Below are 22106 nucleotides of genomic sequence, written 5' to 3' on the forward strand. Positions count from 1 at the left end.
GAGATTGAGTACCCCTCTGCCCGATGCATTTGCTGATGGCTTGGTAACCTTCATCACATAGGATCTTCCGGCTGAGACTAAAAGGTTCCTTGCGGATCCTGGCCCCAACCTTGCATCGTTTTCTCCGTGTTGGAATTTGCATCCATCTTGGGAAGCACTTACACTCACTGGTTACAGCCGGTGCGCAGGAATAAAAAGGAAATTTAAAAACAGACCTCTTAAGCCCCACCTTGGATTATACGCGGGGACATTTATCGTTTAGTTCTGGTGGTTCAAAATGGCGTTGCCGAAAAGAATAGTGAAGGAGACTGAGCGCCTTATGGCGGAGCCGTAAGTAATTACTCATAGTCGAAATAAAGAACTTTCATTGACCCTTTGACTCTCTTAGGGTCCCCGGTATCAATGCTGTGCCTCATGAAGACAACCTGCGTTATTTCGATGTCTCGATCCATGGGCCGGCCCAATCTCCATATGAAGGTATAGTGCACATGCTCTCATATCGAGAGGAAAGAAATAAGGTGGTTGCTAATTGCCAACAAAGGTGGTATCTTCCGTCTTGAGTTGTTCTTGCCCGAAGACTATCCTATGACTCCTCCTAAGATTCGATTCTTGACTAAGATCTACCACCCCAACATCGACCGTCTCGGACGTATCTGCTTGGATGTCTTGAAGAGTAAGCATTTTGCAGGGATCTCCCCCAAACGGGGTCAATGGGCTAATACATGTTAGACAACTGGTCCCCTGCGCTTCAAATCCGTACGATTCTGCTCTCTATCCAAGCCTTGCTTGGAGCTCCGAACCCAGATGACCCGCTCGCAAATGACGTCGCTCAGCGTTGGAAGGAGGATGAGCCTGCCGCGATACAGACCGCTAGGGAATGGACCAGAACACATGCCATGACTTAGATTATTGAGGAGTGACTCAACAAAATCCACTATGACGGAATATGAACCAATACGTTGTGATGTGACCATGAAAACAAAAGTTACACTGCGAGCCTAGGCCCTACCGGCAATTATCTTTTGGATCAGTCTCATACCCCCTGAGAGATCTTATGTCAGTTCTTTGAAAGAGAGACCCTGCTATCATGTGTCCTCCCAATACATCAATGATAGATCTCAGCTCTGGCTCATGGCCCCTTTTGTGCTCCTATACGACGAAGCAGTCGATGCTGCAAACCCTCGTATACAGTTTTCACATTTGCTTTTGCAATCAGATCAGAGCTGCACCTTGATAGAACGATTTCATTTCTCTAGAAATTTATATTCCAAATTACCACCTTATACACTTACATCATAGATTTGTCTTGTTCTTGAAAATAGGCAATTGGTACTCTATCAAGGTCAGTAAGCACGATGCTACCTGGTTCAGAACCAGTAGATGGTCGCAGTATAGGTGTGATTGGCCATAGAAAAGATGCTTTTGCATTTTTTTGACCTGATACGTGTATTCCAACGGGTAAAAGAAAAGGTCTACAGTGAAGCAAACTAAATTTTCCCAGACAGCATTAGTATAAGCGTAAGGTATTAAGGTAACTTCCGAGCGAGGGATCTTCAAGCAACCACAGCATATGATGCGCTCTCACATCATTCACTACTACCCCCATCTACGTAAAAGCGAATACAGCCCACGAACATAAACAGTCCCATGCTTTCAGATCACCATACCTGCTGTGATTTTACTCCCTCCCACTCTCATCCGCTATGAACAAATAGAAGCCGAACACACGCGACCTCCCAAGCAGCAAGCGATATATCAGATATCATGAAAAGCAAGGCCAAAGGCAAATCGAAGGGTAAAGGCAAGAACAAAGTCAAGAAAGATCATACCAACAACAAGGACAAGTAGCATGAACCCATTCAATTTTCCTTCCTTACCCCCATTTCCTTCCAGTACGTGGCTGAAACATCTCAGGATCTGCACCACAGCTTCGAACGAAACAATCACTGAAATGAACCCAGGCAGAGTCCCAAAAGAGTTCATTACCCAAATCGAAGCTGCCCTTCGAATCGAAGACGATACCCTTGACCAGCCACTACTTGCCAAAAATGAAGATACTAACGCAGAAACGACAGTGAAGCAGGTTGAACCCAATACCAACAGCAATGAGGAACCACCGAGAGTAGGCTCTCTCAAAAGACGGCTGAAAATGACTTTCACTGGCAACCCCTTGAAACTGTCCGGCGGCGACTCCGATAGGTACAACTGCCAAATTCACTCTCAGGATAAAGCAACTCGCTCGGAACACTCTGGTTCCGGTGCTGCTAGTTTGACGGATAGCAACACAACAGGCACACATGGGAGTATTCACAGCCCGACAAAGAAGTCGCCGACTACTCCTCCTACCCCCAAGTTTCTGAAGTACGTCAGGTCGGCTAACGGTATGCCTGTTCAGTTATTTATCGTATGGCCTGTGGCTTTCTGCCAGTGATTGATTGGTTTCTGACTCTGATATCTGAACAGATTATATCTTTCTGGATCTGGACTTCTTGGAGACAGATACGTCGAACAAGGTCATTCAAGGCGGCTCGCTATCTGCGATGGAGGATATGAAGCAGCAAGCACCAGGAGTGAGCCCTCCAGGAAAGAAGTCTCCAGAGACAGGGGGGCATGATACCAAAAAGGGCCTCCAAAAACAGGTAAGTAGATCTCAGTGAGAACGAAGCTGATAAAGTTATTCACATTATCAGATCGCACATATCCGTAGCCTCACTGGAACTGAAGTGAGAACGGTATCTCCGACTGATTCCAAGTCTCCACGCCGAGTGGATGATAGCCGACAATGGAATACCGTGAACCTGAGGTGCACTACTTGTCGCGGTAACTGCCCAATCTGTAGCGTAGCATGCTGCAGATATGCAGAAGCTCAGCAGACAATTGCCGATCCGGAAACTAAGCCCGAGAAAACCAACAATGCAAGACATATGTTGCAGATGATTGAGGGGCTGGGTTCGCATGTCAAAGACATGAGTACCTTTTCCCTATGTAGCGAACCCGGAGGCTGCGGCAGACGTGTATGTCCAAACTGTTGTGGCAGATGCCCAAGTGAGATATGTGGTGATATTCAATGCACGGTAATAGTCCTTCTGTTTTGTCTATGTTCTAAGTCACTTACAAGTACTTGTATGGTGGTTAACGTTATACTTGCCATAGGAATGCAAGCCGAATCCTTTGGAACTCTGCGATTGGCACGATTGATATTTTAGTGAACCAGCTTGGCTACGGAAGGCACACTGGAAAAGCCTCTTATCGCAGTGAGTATTGCTGAGAACTTAGATGAGTTTCAAGCGCGAGCGGACTTTGATTTATGCTGAGATATCTGGTCATATTTCACATGTATTGAAGCCGAATCTCTATGGACGAGAGGACCTTGAATCGAACAATTCATGATGCCAACAAGAGAACCAATCGTAAAACTATGAAAATTAATCCCAGTAGCATCAAGAACTAAACCAATATATCATGAATAACAAGTATTCCCCCAATAACAATAGTCACCCCAGATGTCTCATAGAAGTTGAAGTTGCGAACGGGGAAGGGCAGACGAGGTCACGTGTCGCACTTTAGCGAGGCTCCGCACCGCACCACAATTGTGTCAGCGTCTCGCGAACAGCTCGCCGCAGCGACCGATACGATTCAACCACCCAACGCCAACCGACAACATCTCGTTGCGCATCTCCGACGTTCAAGATGCGTACCTACGACGATTCTTTCAGCGGTCAGAAGATCTACCCTGGAAAGGTGCGTTTTGTCCACTTCCGCAAGAGAGACCCTCTCTTCCATGCCGAATATACGAAACACTCGCCCAGGCTACCCCGAGCCAGCCAATCCACCAATGCAAAAAAATAAAGAAAATGAAGCACAAAAATACACGAAATTTATCAGGATATATTCGTTGACATTTATACTATTATAGGGTAAGCTGTACGTCCGTGGCGACAGCAAGATCTTCCGCTTCCAGAATGGAAAGTCCGAGTCCCTCTTCCTCCAGCGCAAGAACCCCCGCCGCATCTCCTGGACTGTCCTCTACCGTCGCCAGCACAGAAAGGGTATCTCTGAAGTCAGTACCGCCAAGTTTTCCCCATGGTTGAAGTTATTTCTTTGGTTTTCCGGAATGGTCCGACATGTCGGGACGTGAGTTGGGTCCGGTGATGGAACATGGACATGTCGACTAGCCACGATACCGAAACATCGGAAAGGAGCTGGGATATATCTGCAAGTGACGAAGCGTTGGGACAGGACCAGAAATGCTGACGGGATATTTTTCAATGCATACAGGAAGTCGCTAAGAAGCGTACCCGCCGTGCCGTCAAGTCCCAGCGTGCTATCGTTGGTGCTTCCCTCGACGTGATCAAGGAGCGCCGCAACCAGCGCCCTGAGGCCCGTGCTGCTGCTCGCCAGCAGGCCATCAAGGAGGCCAAGGAGAAGAAGGCCGCTTCCGAGAAGGCTAAGAAGGCCGAGAAGGCCAAGAACGCCGCCGCCGGCAAGGGTACCGCCCAGCGCATCCAGAGCAAGCAGGGTGCTAAGGGCTCTGCCCCCAAGGTTGCCGCCAAGTCTCGTTAAACGGAATAGAAGCGGTTTGGCTTGGGCTGGGGAGTATGAAGGAATTCAGGAGGTTTCCGGAGCTGGAATTTGTGTCTCCTTCACAAAATTTTATGCAATAAATCGGCGTATGTGCGATGGTTTCTTGCGGACGAGATTCCCGCACGGCTCTCAGATAGGCTCTGTCATTATGCGCCATGGTATTTACCAGGAAATGGAAAAATGGATGTGACATGATAGCCGTTTTTGTCGCTCTGGGCCTGTAGATTCCTGTACGGGTTTTTTAGTTTACGATGTGACATAATGTCATAATTGGATTTAAATTGTTCTCAACATCTTCCCATTCGTACGAACTCTTATCTTATCTGGTGCAAGTCCTCCCTTGGCGTTGCACCACTGTTCTTCAAGTGCGACGAAGTTATAGATATCATAAGACTACCTTCGCCACGAAGTGGCTATAGGCGTTTTGGAATATCGGCATTATAGCATTATTATGATCCTCTATTATGTTGTCTATAAAATGGATGGCAGTAACAAGGCATCCTAGCTCTATCCAAGTGAACATGCAGGCGACTACCCCTAGGCAATCACTTCGACAAAAGTATAAAATCACCATCTGAACATGTCCATCTCTCGAAACTGTGTCATCAACACGAAGTCGACAGGTCGAGAGCCACTCGTGCCACGTACCGTCAAGAATGTCCGCTCCTCTAATCCTTCCTTGAGTATCCTCGACTTGAGTCCCGCAAGAGGTCTAAGAATAGGCGAGCCAATTCGCCAAGCAACCGTGTCCCGAACACCAGGCTTTGTAAACCCGAACAAGAATTCTTGAGAACATCCCTCAGGAATTATGAAGGATGCTCACAGGCAAATCCCAACCCATTTATCTCAACGCCAGTTTATTTCAGTCCCTTAACCGCAAAACTTAATTCTAGTAGTAGTGGGCCATTTCCAGGCCGGCACGCTTAAAGCCACACTTGAGGTAGAAGCCCTCGTTGTGTTCGGAGCAATCAAGGATGCTCTATAAGGACAGATTAGCAACGGGGACATCCTAGGGGGGGAAAAAAAAAAGGGGGGGGCTCAATTGAAGCATACCTTGTAGCAACCGACATTAGCAGCCACGTAGTCCAAAGCCTGGATGAGCCTCAAGCCCAACTTCTTTCCCTGCTGCGACTGATCAACGGCAATATCTTCGATGTGCCCAACCATGCCAAGAGAGTGGATGAACTTCCGCTCAACAAGCAAACTGCCGGTACCGACAACACGGTCCATGTTATCGCAAATGACAAGCAGGTAATACTCGTCATTACGGGCAGAGATCCAGTCAAACCGCTGGCTCCATTGCTCCTCAGTGATGTCGCCGACGGTGGTCAACACACGGAGGACATCAAGGAAACCACGCTTGTAGTCGGAACGGCGAACGGGACGGATAGTGTATCCCTCTGGAAGAACAGCGACCACTTCAGGAGAGATCAAGGAGGTCGAGAAGAGAGGGGCGTCCTCGGGTTGGGAGTTCATGGTGGGTTTGATGGAGACTGCGACAGGGGCTGTAGTGGTGGTGGTAATGTTGGTCATTGTTATTTGTAGATAGTGGTTCAAATGATAATCAGTCAAATGAGTGAGCCGTGAATTTAAGTCTGGATGATCGATGGAGCTAATCGATCACAGCGCTTTTTAGGGGTACTGTAGATTATGCGGTGTGAAACACGGTGGGGTCGGGTCCCGATTAGATTTATTGGATCTTGACCAAACAAGAACCACGTCGGAAAGAGTGGAAAGAGAGATGCAATGAAGAAAGGAGAAAGAGCGAGACACAAGAGAGTAGTACTCAATTACTGTAGGATCAACGAAGAAACGAAGGCTTGGAAGAAGGATGTGAGAACAAACTGAAATTCCAGGAGGTGGGGACAGAACAGGTATTTATCGATAAACAAAAATTACTAGTAGTAACCATGGATTTAAGTTGGGACCTGAGACACTCGATACCGAAGTATTGAAATCTGTTAGTACAAGTTTAGAGAAATTCCAAACAGGCGATTTGGGTGCCTCATTAAAAAAAAAAAAAAAAAAAAAAAAAAAAAAAAAAAAAAAAAAAAAAAAAAAAAAAAAAAAAAAAAAAAAAAAAAAAAACCAAGAAGAAAAATAGAAAAACATTCGCCTTTCACAGCCACTGTGCTATACCTCTCGGTATCCTCGGAATATGCTACTAATGCATGCATGTAATTGGGAGCTACTAATTTTTTCTCAGGCCAGCGCATTTTACAGGGCAACAGCGGGCGCACTATCTCGTTGGCGTAGCTACCCATGGAATTCCAAAAATAACTCCAGGACAACCTCGTAGCCACAGCCTGGTGAAAAACAAAAAATACACCAATTCTAAAAATAAAATCCGTACAACCAGCATTTTTATCTGTATACACTAGACTACATCACAACAAATCTAAAAGGAAAAAGATGCTAATTCGCTATATCTTAAACTGAACCAACCCATCCTAACCCCTTTTCGTTATTCAGGTATCAAAATGCACCTCTCTATTTCTTCTCCTTAGGAGCAAGCATCAGCTCGGGGCGGACATGGGTGTCGAAGTCCTCCTCGCTAAGGGCCTGAAGCTCCATGGCACTCTGCTTCAGAGTGAGACCCTTCTTGTGGGCGTTCTTAGCGACCTTGGAAGCCATGTCGTAACCGATAACGGGGTTCAAGCAAGTGACGAGCATCAGACTGTCAAGGAGTTAGTCTAGTTTGGGCAGCCTAACGTAAAGCGAAGGAAATACATACCTCTCGTGGAGCAGGGAGTTGATTCTGGGCTCGTTGGCCTCGAGACCGTGCACCAGGTTCTTTTCGAAGCTCTTCATGCCATCCGAAAGGATGCGCGAGCTGTGCAGGAGGTTGCGGATCATGACGGGCTTGAAGACGTTAAGCTCAAACTGGCCGTTCATGCCACCGACGGTAGCAGCGACGTGGTTGCCCATAACCTGAGAGCAGATCATGGTGAGGGACTCGCACTGAGTGGGGTTGACCTTTCCGGGCATGATAGAGGAGCCGGGCTCGTTCTCGGGGAGGATCAGCTCTCCCAGACCGCAACGAGGTCCAGAACCGAGATAACGGATATCCTGGGCGATCTTGAAGAGGGAGCAAGCAAGGGTGTTAAGAGAACCAGAGGCCTCGACGATCGCGTCGTGAGCAGCGAGGACCTCGAACTTGTTGGGGGCGGTCTTGAATTCGGTGCCAGTCATCTTGGTGACTTCGGCAGCAATGGCCTCATCGAAGCCCTTGAAGGTGTTCAGGCCAGTGCCGACAGCAGTTCCACCCTGAGCAAGGTAGCGAAGGTGGGGAAGAGAGTTCTGAACGCGCTCGATGTTGCGATCAAGCTGAGCAACGTAGCCGGAGAACTCCTGGCCAAGAGTAAGAGGGGTAGCATCCTGCAGGTGGGTACGACCGATCTTAATGATCTTCTCAAAGTTCTCCACCTTCACCTGGAGGGCATCGCGAAGGCTCTTGAGGGAAGGCAGCAAAGTTCCCTCGAGCTCCAAGACAGCAGCGATGTGCATAGCAGTGGGGAAAGAGTCGTTGGAGGAAGCAGACATGTTCACGTGGTCGTTGGGGTGCACAGGCTTCTTAGATCCCATCTTGCCGCCCAGGATTTCAATGGCACGGTTCGAGATGACCTCGTTAGAGTTCATGTTGGACTGGGTGCCGGAACCAGTCTGCCAAACAACAAGAGGGAAGTGGTCCAAGAGCTTACCCTCGGCAACCTCAGCGGCAGCCTTCTGGATAGCCTCACCAATCTTTGGGTCTATAACACATGGGAAATCGTTAGAAAGGTTTTGTTTTAACACTATGCTGGTAAAGATATGCGTACCAAGGCCGAACTTCATGTTCACAGTAGCAGCAGCACCCTTTAGAATACCGAAAGCCTTGACAACGCCCTCGGGCATGCGATCCTGAGGCTGGTTGATGTCGAAGTTACCCAAGGAACTATTCTCGGATTGATTAGCCTCTGTATGTCTTCTCGTCGGTACAAGCTCGATGAGCTTCTAGAGGCGGCCTCTTACCGCTGGGTCTGGGCACCCCAGTACTTGTCGGCGGGGACCTATCACAGCATACGATTAGACCATGTAGAAAACACAGTGTAAGATAGGAAATAAGCTCACCTCAATCTCGCCAAAGGCGTCAGTTTCAACACGAGTTTCCGAAGCCTGGGAGAAGAGGAATCGTCAGCATTGTGCGTTCGAAAACCGTACTCTTGCGCTAGAAGCAAAACCATTGCTACAGTATTGAACGGAGAGTACAACGACTAGCATTCTTCTATCGTAAAGCCCAGTATGCGTACCATTCTTGCGGTTGTACCAAAAGCTCTCTTGCTGGAGATGGTGTTCAAAGACTGAAGGCGGGGGAACTGGAGTTGTCGGCTATTGGTGCTCAGAGCGCGACGGCACCCGAGAGAAGCGGGGGACCGGGCAGCACATGCTAAAGCAGAGCGTGCGACTGCGGGGGAACTGGCGGACGCTCTAGATGCTGCATGCGCCAAAGAAGCCATCGACCGCACTGCGGATCGGGAGTTCGAGGGTGTCAACATGGTGGAGCTAGACAGGGATGATTCTGTTTAGCTTTGTACTGAATAGGTCAATGGCTCAGGATTGGGAGGATAAAACTCGTATAAATACCTTAAATTATATATGTCTATAGGAATAACAATAAAAGTACAAGAATCAGTATATTAGGAGGAGAAACACAGAAGGGAGAAAAGGAAAGCAAAATCGAAGGTGCTGCATTCAGCAGTTATTCCATTGCTTTTCCGATTCCGCTGCCGAAATCCCCCGGCCCGGTAACGCGATGACCATACATACAGGAAATCAATACCTAGCGAAGATCCCGATTTGTACGGTATGGTAAGAATGTTCGCCGGGTAAACCATGATCCTCCTCTATATACATCATCCAGCAAGTTCCTTCTCCATGGCAATAATGACCTTTTTATTATACAATGTGCCCATTTCCAAGATATCTTCCAAATGCGGGGAGATATGGAGTTCCTCAGGCATACACATCACTTCTGTTCTACAACCAGCAGCCTTCAGCTTTTCAGCATATGCTTCTCCTTCGTCTCATAGAGGGTCTATTTCCGCCGTAAACAGCTAGCATAGGGGAGAGTTTCCAGTCCTGTATACTCAGTCGGCGCTTGCATGCTTAGGATATACCGAAGTTCTAGACATCATGCGCACACACATCCTCTGGCCTTGCTGGTCGAGGCATTCTAAGGAAGTGCTTGTGGCGATATGCTATTTCTGCCGTTGGCAGTGCCGGTGTGACTTCCACTTCCCGGTACGACACGTATGGCCCGTTAGCCCGATCAAACCGCCCCCTCTGGGATGAAGACATTATTACACGCAGACACAGACAAAATTTGCAAGGATAGTAGGGTGTGAGCATCCCGGCAAATATGGGCCAACACTGCTGACAGATTATTTCCTGCTGAGATACCACCCACTGCCATTCGCTCTGGGTCAATATTGAACTCCTCGACCTTCTGAACCCGAATCCAGACTAAGAGTTAGTCCGCTGTAGCTGGGCACTGCGAGCATACGATGATCCCAGGAGGACAGCGACTTGCCCAGTTGAATGCGGCCCAGCAGTCTTCATTATCGGTGGAATGCCTATACTTCAGGGCAAGGCGATAGTCGGTGTCAAATGCCACAAATTTCCCATTTAGGTCATGAACGACTCATTTGCAGAACTCGTGGTCTGCCGAAGATTACCAAACACTCAACCAAAGCTATGGACATTGATATATGCAGCTTCCTGCTTCAGCCTACCTTGCTCATTAACGGTCAGTTTCGGCTCGAAGATCAGAACTCTTATCTCACTCCTAGAGTAGGACATTTCTGCCCAGTATTGCGGTATACTTCCGGGTCTGTAGCACGGCCATAACTGGGGCACATCTCGCCGGACTCTTTCTAAACTCTTCGATCAGTATTTCATGTGTATGTAGGCGGCCCACGCTGTATCTTTTCTGTAGTGTTCAACATAGACTGGGTCGAGCCGGTGAAGCAGTTCGAGAGGCATGCTGTTATAAAGTGGTTTAATGATGGTTGGTGGACGTGATGAATGTAGATTAGGATCCCCCAGTCGTTTCTGAGGAAGTTGGCAATGGCTGGATTACAGTCATAATATAACCGGGAGTATTACAGATTGAAGGAAATGGTGTTCTTCATTTAGGATATAGTTATTAAAATCAAGGGTCCAATTGAACACACACTGAGGCATCTATGCATACATACATCGGAGTAGCTCCGCTTGGAGGTCGAATCTCACGCCCTGCCAGCCCCCTCCCTATGATCAGCCGACGTGACCTCGAATCGGAAGAGACCGTGATTTGGCCTAACCTAGCGACTACAGTCAGCACCCTACCTAGGCGCAGGCTGCCATTCATTCAACCTGTATCAACTTCCCGCGCTGTCACCATACTTGTTACCCTTGGGTGGCCTTACCACATCCACGATGTAGTCACCCTACTAGGAACAGGACACTGTTAAGTATGTTGAATATGTATGTCCCTTTGGACTCTTGCATTTTATCTGGTTCGGTTGATATAGTATCCTTATCTCACCTACCTCGCTACATCTATACTTCAAAGTCGACTACTAATTGACTTCGCTAGATCAGGCTTCCCACGGATATATAGTAGTAGCAACTTCAGTGTATCGACAGTTCAATAGCCCTGAGGTGTTATTACCGAATCCCAGATGGTTCACAGCATTATTACCAATATTATGTCATAGTCCACACAATGACAGAGAACCTTGCAGATTGCTGGTTAATCAAGTGTGTGTCGACAGATATCTCTATCTTCACTGGTGCCAAGGCGCCTCAAAGGCACTATTGGGAGGAAGGCGACACAAAAAGCATGACAAAAAAAGAAACTACCAACTATCACATACCTGGCGGTGCCTGCACGGTGGGATTTCTTGGCCTAATTGTTGTTTGAGTTATGAACATCTCAAACCCTCCACTGAAATATCCGTGGCGAGCCTTGATATGGAGGATCTGCCAACTATCCGACAGGTGACATCTCCCTTACTTTCACCTCTAGGGCAAGAAAATAACCTCGTCCAAGGTCATATGCACCTCTACGTCCAACCCTTCCAAAGATGCGTGTGATCTCAGCCCCGTCATCATTGAACATCTACCAAAAGGATACATCGCCCTCGACCAGTCAGGGAGCGTTTTCCTACTTTATCCCCATGGAACGGCCCACAATGCAGGAACTATCCATCGCTAAGCGTGTTTTTCCGTCGGGTATTGTAGCCCGCCTGCGACGGCAAATAATTAGACTAAAAAAAAAAATTGAAACAGAGGCAATATTTAATGTTAGCGGATAACTAGGCCGGCGATATCGGGCCTATGCCACTACTAATACATCACACTAGCCATTGAGTCATGCAGAAAACCATTTCTGTAATTTGATTACTTATTCTGGCAGTATAGACAAGTCTTCAGTGACCTCGTCTTCCATATCTAAGCAGCAGCTTCTCCACTCTTTTCCTTTTGTGACCCCCTTCCTCCGCAATCGCAATACTCCCCCAGGAGAGATCAATTGAGTGAACTTCCTCGACTACTATACAACGTCATAAGCACCATGACTGTTCTAAGCACCTTGGCCCCGGTGCCGGCGGATGAGATCTTCGCCTTGAACCGTGCCTACGCCAACGACGACTACCCGAAGAAGGTCAGTCTCGGTGTGGGTGTCTACCGTACAGACGATGGCAAGCCATGGCCGCTGCCCGTCGTCCGCGAGGCAGAGAAGCGCCTACTTGCCGACGACAACCTCTTCAGACATGAATATACCGCTATCGAAGGTGACATCCCCTTCCTCGAGCTGGCTCGAGACCTGATGTTCGGCTTCGACGCGAAAGACACCTCCGACAAGGTCAAGGCGACCAAGGGCCGCATTGGCTCTGTCCAGGCTGTCGCAGGTACCGGTGCCAACCACCTCGGTGCTGTCTTCCTCTCACACCTTATGAAGCCCAAGAATGTCTGGCTCTCCAACCCATCCTGGGCCAACCATCTGACCATCTGGGAGCTCGCTGGCGTCCCCCGGAAGACCTACCCGTACTACAAGGCCGCCACCCGTTCCTTCGACTTCGAAGGCATGATGTCTACCCTCGAAGCCGACGCCCAGCAAGGAGATGTCATCCTCCTCCATGCCTGCGCTCATAACCCCACCGGTCTTGACCCCAACAAGGAGCAATGGAAGGCTATTGCCGACCTGTGCGAGCGTAAGAAGCTCTTCCCCTTCTTCGACTCTGCATACCAGGGCTTCGCCTCCGGTTCTGCCGACGAGGACGCCTGGGCTGTCCGGTACTTTCTTAATGAGAAGCCCCAGATGGAAATGTGCGTTGCCCAGAGCTTCTCGAAGAACTTTGGTCTGTATGGCCAGCGTGTCGGTGCATTCCACTACGTCCTGAACGACGGTGCCCAGAACCTCCGCGACATCGTCGTCAACAACCTCTGTCACTTCATCCGTGGAGAATACTCCATGGGTCCCACCGGCGGATGCAGCATCGTTAAGAAGGTCCTGACTGATGATGAACTCACTGCCCAGTGGCATGAAGATCTGCAGGTCATGAGCTCCCGTATCAGGACCATGAGACAAGCCCTGTACAATGAGCTCATCAAACTCGAGACCCCCGGAACATGGAGACACATCGTTGAACAGGTAATAAACAAACTACCCATCACCACGTCCAGTAGCATTCCAAGCTAAGACTAACCTTCTCTCCTCCCAGAATGGAATGTTCTCCTACACCGGTCTGACCCCCTCTCAAGTGTACGCCTTGAAGGACAAATATCACATCTACCTTCTCAAATCCGGCAGAGCCTCCATCAGCGGCCGTAAGTCATTGATTTCATCCACTGCACAAGGAAAATGTCCTTAACTAATAAACCAATTCCACACAGTGAGCGAGAAGAACGTCACCTACGTAGCTCAGGCTATTAACGACGTTGTCCGCAACGTCAACTAAGCATGCATTATCATGCTGATGATTACAACGAGGAACGAAGTCACTAAACTAAAGAAGAAAAACACAAGCGAGGCTCAGTACATATCTAACGTACCTTTGTCGTACATATGAAGTTTCAAAGCATATCGGCGCAATAGTTGGCAATCTTTGCTTTGCATTTTAGGTGAAGGTCGGGAGAGGTCCTTCCATGCCAGAGGGCGTTGTCAAATAGTTTTGATGTACGTGTACTGGAGTGTGCATGACAAGATAGATGTACATCTTGATTAGATTTATATATGACATTTCGAATGATTATGGAAGTTTTATGATGAGATCATTACACAAACCCTACTATGTAATACAGAGAACTTTATAATATCAGGTAAATAATTGAACCATTGGAAGCTACCTCTATAATACAAGCATGCCACAAGAGTGCGGCAAGGGGTAAGATGTGGGAAGTATAAAGAAGGCATGCATTAGGAAACGTCGTGCCGCGAGAGATTCATCTACTAGCATACTGGCTATACAATTACAGGCTTCGATGAATTCAAAGTCTTGAACAGGATAAGAAGAAGAAAAGGAAAGGAAAAAGAAAACAAGGAAAAGAGACATAAGGAAAACGCTCACATGGACCCATTAAAGAGGGACTTCATTGAAGTCCCCTTCGCTTTCTTTTCCCTTGCCCTTCTTCACCTCATCGCCCAATGGCTCTTCTTTTGTTTCCTCTGGTTTCTCCTCTGGTTTCTCTTCTGCATCGTCTTCCTTCTCTTCACTATCAGCCTTGTCCTCTTTGTCAGATGAAACTGCTGTTTCCGTAACATCAGCCTCCCCATTTTGCTCGGCATGACCATTAGTAGTCGGCTCCGGGGACGGGGACTCTGCAGCTTCATCCTCATCCTTGGGAGGAGGCGGAGGAGGCTGTTCATCTTCATCATCCGAAGGTCCTTCTGAGTCCTCGGCCTTCGGTTGACCACTCATGCCGGCCCCGGGGAACGGAGTAACCGGCGGTTCAGCGAGAGACTCCTGTCTCTCTCGCGTCGGTTGAGGCTGGAGGCTCAGTCTCGACTGGGACTGGGACTGGATATGATTCTGTGTATTGGCAGTCATAGTGGACATGGTACGCTGATGTTGCGTCGACGCATGAATAGGACCCAGCTGTCTAGCCTTGGGGTCGGCATTCAGGTAGTAGCCACGGACACTCACGATAGTGCCCTCAGCCTCACAGGCATCCACCCATTCCGGCGTCACGACAGGAATATTCATCTCAACTGCCTTCTCCCACAGCGGGCCTCTTCCCTCCGTGCACACGAAGTGAGTCGTATCAATGCGGACTGTATCAATCAGCTTGCCGCCGATGCGATCCAGCGCGGCACCGAGTGCCTCCTTCTGCTGTTCCGGCAAAACACCCGCCGTAACTGTGATACCGGAGAGATCGGTCATCTTGTGCGTCCGACATGTCAGCTTCTCCGACTGGTATGTGCCGGCAGTTGTGCGCAGGACTAAGTGGAAGGTGTATTCGGTGTGAATTGCCAGTCCGCTGATCTTGGTGGAGCGTGTCTCGAGGGGTCGCGGGATGGATCCGGCTTTGGAGCCATTGCGATAGAGTGAGAGGGATTTCAGAGATGCTGTGGCCAGGTCGATCGGATCCCACTCCAGTACTAGTGAGGTTTGGGTTGCGTTGCGGAGTCGCAGGACCGGCGGAGTGGGAGTCTTGACACCGTATGTGTTGAGGATGCTTTTCTGGAGACTTTGGAATCCGGTGGCACTGGCTTCTTCGGCGGAATGATTGCGCGCTACTGTGATGTCGACGATGCTGCCGGATGTGATGTTGTTAGGGAGGAGGACAGAGGGAAACTCGATCTGTAATTGGTGGGTTAGCACTTGCGAAAGGGACAAGTATTAGAACTGTCGCAGATCCAGTGATGTTGTTTCATGGTTGAATAGATGAGTCAAGGATCGAGAGGCCTTGAAGGGGTGAAACAGTCGCATCAATTGCAGTAAGAGAGGGGACGACTTACCAGCCGGTTATCCTGTGTCAAGAGGACGGCGACTCCAGCGTCTACCTTGCCAACTGTCAAGGAGACCAGCATCTTGGAGGATAAGAAAAGGAATTAATCGATTATCGATAGCGCATAAAAGACAAAGAATAGTAGACAATAAGAAAGGGTTGGTTGCTATCTTGCGAGGTTAGTGCTACAACTGCTCTAGTCCGTTGTTGTCTTCTTGCTTCCAGGCCCCGAGAGGATCGGCGAGTTAGCGAATATGCCAAGGAGGCAGTGCCGCGCGTTATATCTCCGAGTTCCTTGTACATATGGGGAATGCCCTCCACTAATCTTGTTTATTCAATCGTGTTTTCTATTAGGAGACTCAAAATTGCTCCCAAAGGATAGATCTGCGTTACCACATCTGAAGCAATTATTGTCTTCAGTGCACTCGGAGAATGCGGATATGATACAGTTGATAACTATACTAACGTCACACAACGACGACGACATATATACACTTATTAGATTAATTACTAGTACTATTCTTTCTTTGAGAATTCTTAATTGACACCTTGACGCCCTCGTTCCGCAGCGATTTTGGGTGATCTCCCTTGTTCCTGTGCTGTATCAAGGAATCGACAAGAGAATTCATATCCGCCTGGACCGTGGCATAATCTTCTTGGACACACTGCGGGCGGACAAGGATGTCGATTGACCCTACCAAATTGTCACTATTTCCTTCTGATAGCGCGGCACTTTCATCAGAGCTTGGCCTTATCCTTCTGCCTTCAGTATCAAAGCCACGCTCTTTCAACGCGCGCTGAAACGCTATTCGGACCCTCCGTGCACACCATGACCGGACCACTCGCCTTTGCTGCTGTAGATGTTGTGAAGATACTCTCCACCATAATGTAGTCCGATCACGGGTGGCATATAAATGTTGAATTTTGAACCGGATAGGATTGATCGGAGAAGCTAAGTACCGGGAAGCGATAGGAGATATGACATGTTTCGGAACATACCGCAGAGTAAACTGCTTTGTTGATGCGAGAAACTTCATGTCTAAGTCGACCAGGTAGTCAAGAAAGAGCCTTGCCTTTGTGGCTAGAAAAGATGAGACTGGGACCTAGGGCACTGACGCTAGACGGTGTCACCTTCCCTTCATTGTTTAGCAAGACGAAACCAGTTATTCTAGCAGTGGTGGGAGGTAGCGCGCAGGTATATGTGTCAGAAACCTTTCAAGAAATCAAATATCAAAGAGGTAAGAGGCAGAAAAGACGTAGGCTCTTTCTTCATGGAGCTCGATTCATCAAATTCGACCTAAATCGGACGATTTCCATTTATTTTTCTGCCAAAAGAAACATTTGAGGCGGTAACAGTAGCCAATTTTCATTGGTCGACCCCTGTGGCCAGCCTTAGGCATGACTCAGGCCGCCACGCCACCGGCCCCCCACCGATTATATATTCAGAAAAGCGTCGAAATTACTTCCCGCCTACTCGACACTTCCCCCACTTTCACCACTCTTGGTCCTTTGGGACATATACCACTTCCTCTTTTTTATATCAGTCCATCTGATATTGCATCGAGTGGAAAGTTATCGCGGTTAGCGAATTTCCGTCATGCCCAAGAATAAGGGAAAGGTAAGAACAGGATTTTCCTGAAACAAATCGCCCCCGCTGTGTTAGACTTTTCTCTGCCTCTTTTGTGGGTGCTTTAGTCGGTGCCATAACAACTCCCAAATCGCCACCCCCCGTGCCTGGGAGGTGACTTTTGGGCAGCTGAGATGCCTTAAGATTGCGGAAGCGTTTAACTTGAGAATATTTACACAGAGCACAGGCTAACAACATATGTACAGGGCGGTAAGAACCGTCGTCGTGGAAAGAACGAGAACGACAACGAGAAGCGTGAACTCGTGTTCAAGGAAGAAGGCCAGGAGTATGCCCAGGTTGTGAAGATGCTTGGAAACGGCCGTCTCGAGGCGCTGTGCTTCGATGGCGAGAAGCGTCTGGCGCACATTCGTGGCAAGCTCAGGAAGAAGGTCTGGATCAACCAGGGTGATATCATCCTTCTCTCTCTCCGTGATTACCAGGACGAAAAGGGCGACGTTATCATGAAGTACACTGCCGATGAGGCCAGAAGTCTCAAGGCCTACGGTGAGCTGCCCGAACACGCCAAGATCAACGAGACCGATACCTACGGCCACGAAGGCTTCGAGGACAACGTCGAGTTCGACGAGGACCGCGAGAGCGAAGACGAGAAGGAGATCGATGTCGACGAGCTCTAAAAACCTTCATCCCTTTGGATTCAGCCCTGCGAGAGCTACTGGGGATCCTGTTCGCCAGCCCCTCTTTTCTCTTTCTCAAAGCCAAGCTATTTCCTTTCTGGGAAACCCGACAGGCTTCCTTCTGTGAAAGGTCTTTCTTGCGTCAGGCAGGAGCTTGACGGTTGGTTTTATCATTATGCCATCTGTTTCCTGGGAAGGAGACCAGAAAGGTCTAGGGGCTGCTGCCTTCCCGCTTCGCTTGGGGACCTACCACTGCCCCAGTGCTCCTTCCAAAAGTCAGGGTATGAATCATGGGTAGAAAATTCTTGGAGTTCTACATGATAATTCGATTGGCTTTTTGGCCAATAGATCGTTTTTATCATGAGGGACAACCTCGAATTTTCGCAGAGAATTGGTTGCGACGCGTATCAAGAGACCGACTGTACTCAGCGTGTTTCGTGTTGGCAATTCTTTTGTCTGTTCCCTCTTGCCACTTCGTTCCTTTTAATTTAAAACTTGGATGATAGATTCATGACAAGGTTACGAGAATACAAAAAGTCTGGACATACAAAAGTTATGTTTTGAAGACCTATTTATATACTCTAAATGTAGCCATCAACTAGCTCTTCAGTAGCTGGACTTCGCAAGCTAGTAGACAGTAGATGCAGGTTAGCTTTCATCGAACACACTCTTCCGGAAGAAGTTGACGATCTTGCGCGCGGCTTCTGTTCCCACAAGAGGATCCAATTGCTCAACATCCATATTAGCGATCTCCGAGATATTGCCCGTATCAAGGATAAGCCGTTCTAGGACACTCGGTGTCACACCCGGAACGGCTCTGAGCATATCCTGAGGAAGGAGATTGAAGGTACGGTGCTCTATACCAGCTGCAGCCATGACATTACTGGATTCGGAGCCAGGTGCAATGTCCATGTCTAGTCCGATCTGAACTGCTCGGATAGGGTCTGGCTCCGGGTTGTTCTTCTTGAGTTCCGCGAAGATCTCCGCAGTCTGGTAAGGAGAGGATGACCAAATGACCTTTAAGCGAGGAAATGCGAGAGTGAGAAGGACGAGGAGGTGTTGAGCGGACTTCGGGCTGGAGGGATTAACGAGCGAACTGCTACCAGACAAGGTTGTGGTCGCAGTTCCGGAAGAAGAGAACCCATAATCTGTTAGGAAAGTCGTTCCTGGTGTTGTTGCGGACGCGAATGCATCGAAGGTAAACGACTTGTTCTGGTCAAACTCAATCAGAAGAAGAGGGTTCTTGTAATGCTGAAGCATCGTCTCTGCTTGGTTGTAGAGACGGCCATTTTTGAGGGAAGTGATCAAGTCACGAATTGATTTTCGCTCAACACAGATATCCGGGGTAAGAATATAGTCTCCCACTGTTAGCTGGCATGGGACAATGATCATGTTATTACCGTGTAGTAGAGATGGAAGAGCGCTTCTAAACTCTCGTACGTCCACCACGACTCGAGGAGGCGACGCTGTTGCGGCGAGCCGCCCGCCTCCAGCAATACGTGTATTAACAGTGCGCAGGAACTGTTCTTGAGGGTCTTCGAAGCCCTTGTCATGTGTGAGAGCGACAGCCATATTCTGTGTGTATCATGTTAGTAGACAGTTTCCTAGAAGTAGTTGCATGTGGTCAACTTACGCCTTTCTCTTTGATGAGCTTTGTGAAGGAGTCTTTCTCACGTCGGACTGCGCTAAGATACCGCTGCTCTTCGACAGATCCTCCGTAGTACATAAAGTACACTCGCACGTTTCGCCCAACATGAGAGCTGCGATAGACTTCCACTCGTCGGATGAACGCCGAATCGGGTTCGTACATAATGATGTACCGCGGCCGCACTTCTTCCAATATGTGCTCGTCCATGTCACCATCGTAGGGGTGTATCATGATTAAATCATCCATGTCGCATAGCTCATAGAAATCTTCCATATCATCCAGATCGTCAATTATGATCTCCTCCTTCTGGACCTCCTCGACTTCCGTGGGTTGGATCTCTTCCAGTAAGTTCGAGACTTGGCCAGGCAATTCAACATCTGTTTGTACACTGCTATTCGGTACGCGGCCAGAGGCAGATGTAACAGCACCTCCGCCACGGACCCGGCGTCGCTTGTTTGGAGGGGCTCGTCCTTGTTGAGTGGATGATCCAGGTGAGTCTTGGCTTTTCCCAGCCTGGGACTCGTCATTTGTTGGCTTCGAAGATAAATTCTTCGTCACATTAGACAGAGATATCTTCCAATTGAGATAGTCCCGCAGTCTCCTACGCATCATGACCTGCGCGGAGCCCTTCCTGGTGATGTCACCAATGTCTTTGTCGTCTTCATTTTCGTCATTTACATGAGCATGCATTGTCCCCAGATATTCCCGGAGCTGTCGGCAAGTTCGTTGGTCGGTACACATGATCAAAATTGTACTGTTCGACTCGTCCACATTGACTGGATTGAGGTACGCATCGTTTTCTATCTCCTCCAGCACTTCTGCCAGGACTTCCCACTTGGGCTGTTCTTCTAAGACAGGTTGAAGACTAGTAGGGAACGAATTCAATGATGAGCGAGCCACTTCACTGCTTATTTTTCCTTGATATGCTCTAGACCTAGCAGTCTGGAACAGAACATGAGCTGCATCAAGGAACAGCCATGGTGAATAGTTATGCCTTGTGGACCCAGGGGGAGGAGAATGCGCAGTTACAATAGTATCCAGATATTTGACAAATGACACAGAATCGTACGTCAGTAACGCACTGATGGTAAGTTAGTGGTTATACGATGCTTAGCGGATGAGGGGTCGCTACTGGACTCACTGGAGAATCGCCCTAAGATCGCTCAAATCGCTAACAATCTGCCTGGTCCTGAACGTCACCCGATGCCATATAGGATCCAACTGCCGTCTGATCATGATGTCAAAGCTCCTATGCAGAGCGCTGTCCAAGGTCCAGTCTGCCATGTCCAGGCCAGTGTTGGCTTTCTTCAGTTCTCCGATGCATATTTCCACACATTCAAGGACTGCATTCTGCATTTCACGCATCTTGTCGCTCATCGGAACCTCAAGCTCGATGACCTCGGCTTTTCTGTGACCTTCGAGGGACTCGGCAACAGTAACATGGAATCGCGGCCATAACGAGGCTTTGCGAAGGAAAAGATTGCGCATAGAATTAGCTAAGGGTGCGAACCCTGTAGTGAATGGTTCGGGGGAGTCGGAAAATGCTTTTAGGAACCCATTTTTGTTGATTTGTCGAAATATTCGAATGATGAAAGCTTCAGTTGAAGTTGCCATGATCCTGGAAGGTGATGAGTAAATATCTACGAGAAGTCTAGAGTAGGGCCTTACTTGTCAGCATGAAGCACAACCATTCCTGTGATCTTTTCAGGATCGAGAAGCTCTGTTAAAGTAAATATCAGGTGCCTGCTATCGCATAGAAAGCTACTCCGTAGACATACTTGATAGTAGATCTACAACCAGTATCCTGGATGTTACACTCAGGATACCACCTTCGGCATAGATCCTCTCCCTCATGGAAACTGAGGCTCTCTCGGTGTTGATTACCTTGAGTCCTCTGGCAAAGGGGGTTTTGCTAATGGCATAGTGTTCTGCCAGTGCTGTTTGGCTATTAGCGTCGGCATATCCTACTCGAGGCACTATGGATAAGCTGGAGAGCCTTTTGACATACCTTCGCCGATCCATTCATTCTCTCGATCATCAGCACCCACTACCAAGACTAGATTATTCCCTGCAGCATCATAAAAATGTAAGAGATTAGTCACTAAGCGCAGTAGCCCAAGGCCCCGGGCAAGGATGACCAATTCATCCTCGGTGCGCAGTTCGGTGAAGATGTCCTGCTGATATTGCTGGATTTGATGCTGTCAGTCATACCAAAAGAACCTCCGATGTATATGTGCAAAAAAACCAGAGCACTTACCAACGGCAAGGACAGCTTCACCGGGACATTTGTACGTTCCGGCGGCATGAGGAGCCTCTTAACGCGAAAAAGACATGTCCTTGTCGCGCCATGAGGAGCAAAGTGAACACGAAATCACGTGCCTATGATGTAATTAAGCGTCTGAAGAAAACCAAGTACTAGTAGTATGTACATCATTGCACTACTAGTAGTATGCTGGTCAATGGACGTGATTATACTCTGTACTGGAGAATAGTAATTGGCATGGCCATGAACTGATGTCATTCATTCTAGGACGAGTACTAGTTACTATAGTCTTTGAATCTGACAAATTATACATATGAAATTGCTACCTACAAAATTCATTGCATAGCATAAACCAGACAAGTAACAGTCCTAAATAAC

The 22106-nt window shown here is 48.3% G+C and overlaps 12 protein-coding genes across 12 annotated transcripts; 7 read left to right on the top strand and 5 right to left on the bottom strand.

The window, feature by feature from the left end:
• Nucleotides 1–30: 30 nt before the first annotated feature.
• Nucleotides 31–1277, top strand: BDV37DRAFT_263058 (E2 ubiquitin-conjugating protein UBC13). Its single transcript, XM_032083504.1, has 4 exons — nt 31–330; nt 389–477; nt 542–673; nt 730–1277. The coding sequence occupies exons 1-4, from the start codon at nt 278–280 to the stop codon at nt 903–905; spliced, it is 450 nt and encodes a 149-aa protein (XP_031935874.1). The 5' UTR covers nt 31–277; the 3' UTR covers nt 906–1277.
• Nucleotides 973–3268, top strand: BDV37DRAFT_290942 (uncharacterized protein; the record flags this gene model as incomplete). The annotated part of the gene is made up of 7 exons (XM_032088826.1): nt 973–984; nt 1777–1844; nt 1894–2381; nt 2464–2639; nt 2691–2949; nt 2990–3045; nt 3215–3268. 7 exons carry the CDS (start codon nt 973–975, stop codon nt 3266–3268), a joined length of 1113 nt encoding a protein of 370 aa, XP_031935875.1.
• A 345-nt stretch (nt 3269–3613) lies between these two features.
• Nucleotides 3614–4873, top strand: BDV37DRAFT_263062 (60S ribosomal protein eL24). The gene is made up of 3 exons (XM_032083505.1): nt 3614–3741; nt 3917–4060; nt 4279–4873. Exons 1-3 carry the CDS (start codon nt 3691–3693, stop codon nt 4561–4563), a joined length of 480 nt encoding a protein of 159 aa, XP_031935876.1. The 5' UTR covers nt 3614–3690; the 3' UTR covers nt 4564–4873.
• A 550-nt stretch (nt 4874–5423) lies between these two features.
• Nucleotides 5424–6251, bottom strand: gup1 (glucosamine 6-phosphate N-acetyltransferase). Its single transcript, XM_032083588.1, has 2 exons — nt 5638–6251; nt 5424–5563 (listed from the first exon to the last, which is right to left on the bottom strand). Exons 1-2 carry the CDS (start codon nt 6115–6117, stop codon nt 5474–5476), a joined length of 570 nt encoding a protein of 189 aa, XP_031935877.1. The 5' UTR covers nt 6118–6251; the 3' UTR covers nt 5424–5473.
• A 456-nt stretch (nt 6252–6707) lies between these two features.
• BDV37DRAFT_263065 (class II fumarate hydratase) lies at nt 6708–9217 on the bottom strand. The gene is made up of 6 exons (XM_032083506.1): nt 8874–9217; nt 8695–8739; nt 8596–8633; nt 8403–8518; nt 7319–8336; nt 6708–7261 (listed from the first exon to the last, which is right to left on the bottom strand). Exons 1-6 carry the CDS (start codon nt 9117–9119, stop codon nt 7075–7077), a joined length of 1650 nt encoding a protein of 549 aa, XP_031935878.1. The 5' UTR covers nt 9120–9217; the 3' UTR covers nt 6708–7074.
• A 259-nt stretch (nt 9218–9476) lies between these two features.
• On the bottom strand, nt 9477–10605 carry BDV37DRAFT_276007 (uncharacterized protein; the record flags this gene model as incomplete). Its single annotated transcript, XM_032085487.1, has 7 exons — nt 9477–9646; nt 9765–9906; nt 9938–10086; nt 10150–10263; nt 10299–10304; nt 10356–10501; nt 10541–10605. 7 exons carry the CDS (start codon nt 10603–10605, stop codon nt 9477–9479), a joined length of 792 nt encoding a protein of 263 aa, XP_031935879.1.
• A 1334-nt stretch (nt 10606–11939) lies between these two features.
• Nucleotides 11940–13623, top strand: BDV37DRAFT_26404 (putative aspartate transaminase). The gene is made up of 3 exons (XM_032083619.1): nt 11940–13258; nt 13329–13434; nt 13501–13623. Exons 1-3 carry the CDS (start codon nt 12179–12181, stop codon nt 13563–13565), a joined length of 1251 nt encoding a protein of 416 aa, XP_031935880.1. The 5' UTR covers nt 11940–12178; the 3' UTR covers nt 13566–13623.
• Nucleotides 13624–13919: 296 nt separating this feature from the next.
• BDV37DRAFT_26424 (putative chitin biosynthesis protein (Chs5)) lies at nt 13920–15781 on the bottom strand. The gene is made up of 2 exons (XM_032083649.1): nt 15566–15781; nt 13920–15407 (listed from the first exon to the last, which is right to left on the bottom strand). Exons 1-2 carry the CDS (start codon nt 15635–15637, stop codon nt 14184–14186), a joined length of 1296 nt encoding a protein of 431 aa, XP_031935881.1. The 5' UTR covers nt 15638–15781; the 3' UTR covers nt 13920–14183.
• Nucleotides 15782–16065: 284 nt separating this feature from the next.
• Nucleotides 16066–17043, top strand: BDV37DRAFT_263076 (uncharacterized protein). Its single transcript, XM_032083507.1, has one exon. It carries the CDS (start codon nt 16577–16579, stop codon nt 16898–16900), a length of 324 nt encoding a protein of 107 aa, XP_031935882.1. The 5' UTR covers nt 16066–16576; the 3' UTR covers nt 16901–17043.
• Nucleotides 16873–17962, top strand: BDV37DRAFT_26441 (translation initiation complex factor eIF1A). Its single transcript, XM_032083668.1, has 2 exons — nt 16873–17173; nt 17389–17962. The coding sequence occupies exons 1-2, from the start codon at nt 17153–17155 to the stop codon at nt 17815–17817; spliced, it is 450 nt and encodes a 149-aa protein (XP_031935883.1). The 5' UTR covers nt 16873–17152; the 3' UTR covers nt 17818–17962.
• BDV37DRAFT_26480 (uncharacterized protein) lies at nt 17906–18393 on the top strand. Its single transcript, XM_032083713.1, has 2 exons — nt 17906–18098; nt 18166–18393. The coding sequence occupies exons 1-2, from the start codon at nt 17993–17995 to the stop codon at nt 18318–18320; spliced, it is 261 nt and encodes an 86-aa protein (XP_031935884.1). The 5' UTR covers nt 17906–17992; the 3' UTR covers nt 18321–18393.
• On the bottom strand, nt 18393–21830 carry BDV37DRAFT_26428 (ssDNA endodeoxyribonuclease RAD1). The gene is made up of 5 exons (XM_032083653.1): nt 21244–21830; nt 21134–21185; nt 20607–21083; nt 19451–20546; nt 18393–19392 (listed from the first exon to the last, which is right to left on the bottom strand). The coding sequence occupies exons 1-5, from the start codon at nt 21485–21487 to the stop codon at nt 18466–18468; spliced, it is 2796 nt and encodes a 931-aa protein (XP_031935885.1). The 5' UTR covers nt 21488–21830; the 3' UTR covers nt 18393–18465.
• Nucleotides 21831–22106: the final 276 nt, after the last annotated feature.

The sequence above is a fragment of the Aspergillus pseudonomiae genome (assembly GCF_009193645.1).
Source record: "Aspergillus pseudonomiae strain CBS 119388 unplaced genomic scaffold BDV37scaffold_117, whole genome shotgun sequence".
Taxonomy (NCBI): Eukaryota; Fungi; Ascomycota; class Eurotiomycetes; order Eurotiales; family Aspergillaceae; genus Aspergillus; species Aspergillus pseudonomiae.

Bases quoted from the DNA above. Each gene is read 5' to 3' on its own strand.
- BDV37DRAFT_263058 (XM_032083504.1), top strand. From the start codon at position 278: ATGGCGTTGCCGAAAAGAATAGTGAAGGAGACTGAGCGCCTTATGGCG. The intron at 331-388 runs GTAAGTAATTAC...TGACTCTCTTAG, and splicing joins GAGCGCCTTATGGCGGAGCC to GGTCCCCGGTATCAATGCTG. The intron at 674-729 runs GTAAGCATTTTG...AATACATGTTAG, and splicing joins CTGCTTGGATGTCTTGAAGA to ACAACTGGTCCCCTGCGCTT.
- BDV37DRAFT_263062 (XM_032083505.1), top strand. From the start codon at position 3,691: ATGCGTACCTACGACGATTCTTTCAGCGGTCAGAAGATCTACCCTGGA. The intron at 3,742-3,916 runs GTGCGTTTTGTC...ATACTATTATAG, and splicing joins AGAAGATCTACCCTGGAAAG to GGTAAGCTGTACGTCCGTGG. The intron at 4,061-4,278 runs GTCAGTACCGCC...CAATGCATACAG, and splicing joins ACAGAAAGGGTATCTCTGAA to GAAGTCGCTAAGAAGCGTAC.
- gup1 (XM_032083588.1), bottom strand. From the start codon at position 6,117: ATGACCAACATTACCACCACCACTACAGCCCCTGTCGCAGTCTCCATC. The intron at 5,564-5,637 runs GTATGCTTCAAT...CTGTCCTTATAG, and splicing joins CTAATGTCGGTTGCTACAAG to AGCATCCTTGATTGCTCCGA.
- BDV37DRAFT_263065 (XM_032083506.1), bottom strand. From the start codon at position 9,119: ATGTTGACACCCTCGAACTCCCGATCCGCAGTGCGGTCGATGGCTTCT. The intron at 8,519-8,595 runs GTAAGAGGCCGC...ATCCGAGAATAG, and splicing joins TGGGGTGCCCAGACCCAGCG to TTCCTTGGGTAACTTCGACA. The intron at 7,262-7,318 runs GTATGTATTTCC...ACTCCTTGACAG, and splicing joins AACTCCCTGCTCCACGAGAG to TCTGATGCTCGTCACTTGCT.
- BDV37DRAFT_26404 (XM_032083619.1), top strand. From the start codon at position 12,179: ATGACTGTTCTAAGCACCTTGGCCCCGGTGCCGGCGGATGAGATCTTC. The intron at 13,259-13,328 runs GTAATAAACAAA...CTCTCCTCCCAG, and splicing joins GGAGACACATCGTTGAACAG to AATGGAATGTTCTCCTACAC. The intron at 13,435-13,500 runs GTAAGTCATTGA...AATTCCACACAG, and splicing joins CAGAGCCTCCATCAGCGGCC to TGAGCGAGAAGAACGTCACC.
- BDV37DRAFT_26424 (XM_032083649.1), bottom strand. From the start codon at position 15,637: ATGCTGGTCTCCTTGACAGTTGGCAAGGTAGACGCTGGAGTCGCCGTC. The intron at 15,408-15,565 runs GTAAGTCGTCCC...CACCAATTACAG, and splicing joins TGACACAGGATAACCGGCTG to ATCGAGTTTCCCTCTGTCCT.
- BDV37DRAFT_263076 (XM_032083507.1), top strand. From the start codon at position 16,577: ATGCGAGAAACTTCATGTCTAAGTCGACCAGGTAGTCAAGAAAGAGCC.
- BDV37DRAFT_26441 (XM_032083668.1), top strand. From the start codon at position 17,153: ATGCCCAAGAATAAGGGAAAG. The intron at 17,174-17,388 runs GTAAGAACAGGA...ACATATGTACAG, and splicing joins TGCCCAAGAATAAGGGAAAG to GGCGGTAAGAACCGTCGTCG.
- BDV37DRAFT_26480 (XM_032083713.1), top strand. From the start codon at position 17,993: ATGCCATCTGTTTCCTGGGAAGGAGACCAGAAAGGTCTAGGGGCTGCT. The intron at 18,099-18,165 runs GTATGAATCATG...TTTGGCCAATAG, and splicing joins TGCTCCTTCCAAAAGTCAGG to ATCGTTTTTATCATGAGGGA.
- BDV37DRAFT_26428 (XM_032083653.1), bottom strand. From the start codon at position 21,487: ATGGATCGGCGAAGGTATGTCAAAAGGCTCTCCAGCTTATCCATAGTG. The intron at 21,186-21,243 runs GTATGTCTACGG...TTACTTTAACAG, and splicing joins GGTTGTAGATCTACTATCAA to AGCTTCTCGATCCTGAAAAG. The intron at 20,547-20,606 runs GTGAGTCCAGTA...ACTTACCATCAG, and splicing joins GATCTTAGGGCGATTCTCCA to TGCGTTACTGACGTACGATT.